The sequence below is a fragment of the Hevea brasiliensis genome, chromosome 11, assembly GCF_030052815.1.
Source record: "Hevea brasiliensis isolate MT/VB/25A 57/8 chromosome 11, ASM3005281v1, whole genome shotgun sequence".
NCBI classification, from domain to species: Eukaryota; Viridiplantae; Streptophyta; class Magnoliopsida; order Malpighiales; family Euphorbiaceae; genus Hevea; species Hevea brasiliensis.
Window position 1 is genome coordinate 99,070,661 of NC_079503.1, and position 2,699 is coordinate 99,073,359.

The 2,699-nt window shown below is 42.1% G+C and overlaps 1 protein-coding gene across 2 annotated transcripts; it reads left to right on the forward strand.

The window, feature by feature from the left end:
* Positions 1-633: 633 nt before the first annotated feature.
* Positions 634-2,699, forward strand: LOC110661260 (uncharacterized). 2 transcript variants are annotated; one of them, XM_021819853.2, is made up of 2 exons: positions 634-1,250; positions 1,335-2,699. In XM_021819853.2, exons 1-2 carry the CDS (start codon positions 740-742, stop codon positions 2,402-2,404), a joined length of 1,581 nt encoding a protein of 526 aa, XP_021675545.1. In that variant the 5' UTR covers positions 634-739; the 3' UTR covers positions 2,405-2,699. The 2 variants fall into 2 exon arrangements, with proteins under 2 accessions (XP_021675545.1, XP_021675544.1); XM_021819852.2 differs by having other exon boundaries at positions 635-2,699.

Here is a 2,699-nt window from a genome sequence, read left to right on the forward strand (position 1 = left end):
ATGAGCTTGCTAATGAAAGGTTTTAGAGAGAGGAGGAAAGGTAGAGGAAAGTGGTGAGAAAGCGATAGACAAATATAGAGCGATGTGGTAAGAAAAATATGGAGAGACAAGATGGGGAAGAGGGAGGAGGAGTAATTGATATTTGAAAGAAGAAGGGGAAGGAGAGAGAGAGTTAGATGAGGTGGACATATAATGATAGACAATTGTGAGAAAAAGAGATTATGAAGAAAGAGACGAGGGAGAAAGAGAGGGAAAAAAAGAGAATAATTTTTTTATTTGAAAAAAATTAAAAATTCTAGTTATTAGTAATAAGAAGATCGCTGTATCTTGTTATTGGAGCAATCAGTTAAAACAATTAATAAAGTTTTCAATACGCTTTAAATTTGAGAGGATTTTAAGTGATAAATTAAGGATGAGAATGATAGAGTTATAAAGGTTATAATTCATGAATGACCGATGAAATTATGAAAAAAAATAAATACAAAATGAACTAACTGTAAAGTTCTAAGTTTATTAAGGCAAAAAGATTAAATGGATCTGATTTGAATTTGGTAAAAAAAATGTACTTGTTTGAATTCATTTGCAAAGGATTTTCCATAAGATCCAGCCGTACCCAAAAATAAATTTAAAAAAAAATAAAGAGTGGAGTGTGGCAAACTGCAACCGGTACATCTCCATCTTATAGGTTGGGACTCTCTAGCCGTCTTTTTGCAGAAAGTTAAGGTACTGCGAAAAAGAGATGGAGATGGAGCAGCTGCTAAGCATGGGTTTTCCAAGCGAATTGGCTGCCCAAGCTCTGGCGGCTACGGGCGGCAAATCCACCCTCAAAGCTACCGAGTGGATTCTCTCCCATAAATCTTGTGACGCTAATCCCAAGCCACCCTCAAACCCAACCCCTTCTTCGCTCCAGCCAAAGTTAGACCGCTTCTTCCACTTGCAATCGAAACCCAACTCCTCCTCCAGTTCCCCTTGCACCCCACCACCCACTGATCAAGCAGAGGATGAACCCATCCCTCTTTGTTCTAAGCGGCCCAAATTATTGGCATCATCAGCCACTAATTCGTGCTCTCCCGCTATCCACCACAGCAAGCACCATCCTCCCCATGAGCCCTTATCAGAACGAATGCGCCCTCGCTCCATTGACGACGTCGTCGGCCAAGATCACCTTCTGGCCCAGAACTCTATCCTCCGCTCCGCCATAGATTACAATCGCCTCCCTTCCATTATTCTTTGGGGCCCACCTGGGACAGGTAAGACCTCCATTGGTAAAGCAATTGTGAATTCCTTTTCCCAGGATCAGGCCTCTTCCTATCGGTTTGTTTTTTTCTCGGCAGTCACTTGTGGGGTTAAGGATGTGAGGGATGCTGTTGAAAATGCAAGGAAGTTGAAAGTGAAGAATGGGAAAAGAACTGTGTTGTTTGTCGATGAGATTCATAGGTTTAACAAGTCCCAACAGGATTCTTTCTTGCCTGTTATCGAAGATGGTAGCATTGTGTTTATAGGTGCCACCACGGAGAACCCATCCTTCCATTTGATTACGCCTCTGCTCTCGCGCTGTAGACTTCTTACCCTTTGCCCTCTAAAGCCTCAACATATTCAAACAATTCTCAACCGAGCAATTAATCATTCCTGCAGGGGACTGACACAAAGCTTAGGGGTGAGAGTTGAAGTGACTGAGGATGCTATTCGATTTATATCTGAAAATTGTGATGGGGATGCACGCGTTGCATTGAACGCCTTAGAAATCTCTGCTATCACTGCATCTGCCCGAACAAATCCCAATGATAATTTCTCTTTGGTGGCCAATGTTACTTTGGATGATGCTAAGGAGACATTTCAATTCAAGCATCTTGCTTATGATAAAGCAGGGGAAGAGCACTATAATCTGATCAGTGCACTTCACAAGTCTATGAGAGGAAGTGATGCAGATGCATCCATTTATTGGTTGGCGCGAATGTTAGAGGGAGGTGAACAACCACTCTATATAGCTAGGCGTTTGATTAGGTTTGCAAGTGAGGATGTTGGATTGGCTGATCCCTTGGCCCTTAACCAGGCTGTTGCTTGCTACCAAGCTTGCCATTTCTTGGGCATGCCTGAATGCAATGTGATTCTCGCTCAGTGCGTGGCTTACTTGGCTTTGGCTCCAAAATCCATTGCTGTATATCAAGCAATAGAGGCTGCACAAAAGGTTGTTAGAGAATCCACTGGACAAAATGAGGGAGTGCCGCTCCATTTGAGAAATGCACCTACTAAGGTAATGAAAGAGCTTGGGTATGGGAAGGGCTACATCTACACTCCTGATAATCCTTCGTCAACTCAGACCTATCTACCATCCTCACTTGAGGCGTACAAGTTCCTTGATTGGCCAGCCAGTAATGTCAATGATTGGCGGGAAGCCATTTGATCACTACCAGAACTTTTTGACTCTGATAGCTAATACTGGTTAGCTGTCCTTTCCTCTTGGTGGGGCGCTATGGACACTGTAATAGACTTATAGATGGACATAGCTTCAGTGTCGAGTTATGTCTTGATATTTTTATCAGGGATGTCTTAATTTTTGACAGCAGATGTTATCATGGGTTGAAGATTATCTTGTGTAAGTATTATGGTAGTAACAAGCAACAGAAAAGTGTTAAAAATATGCAACAACATTCGGTAATTTTGTGAGTTATAAATCTGCTTGAATGATCTGATAAGCA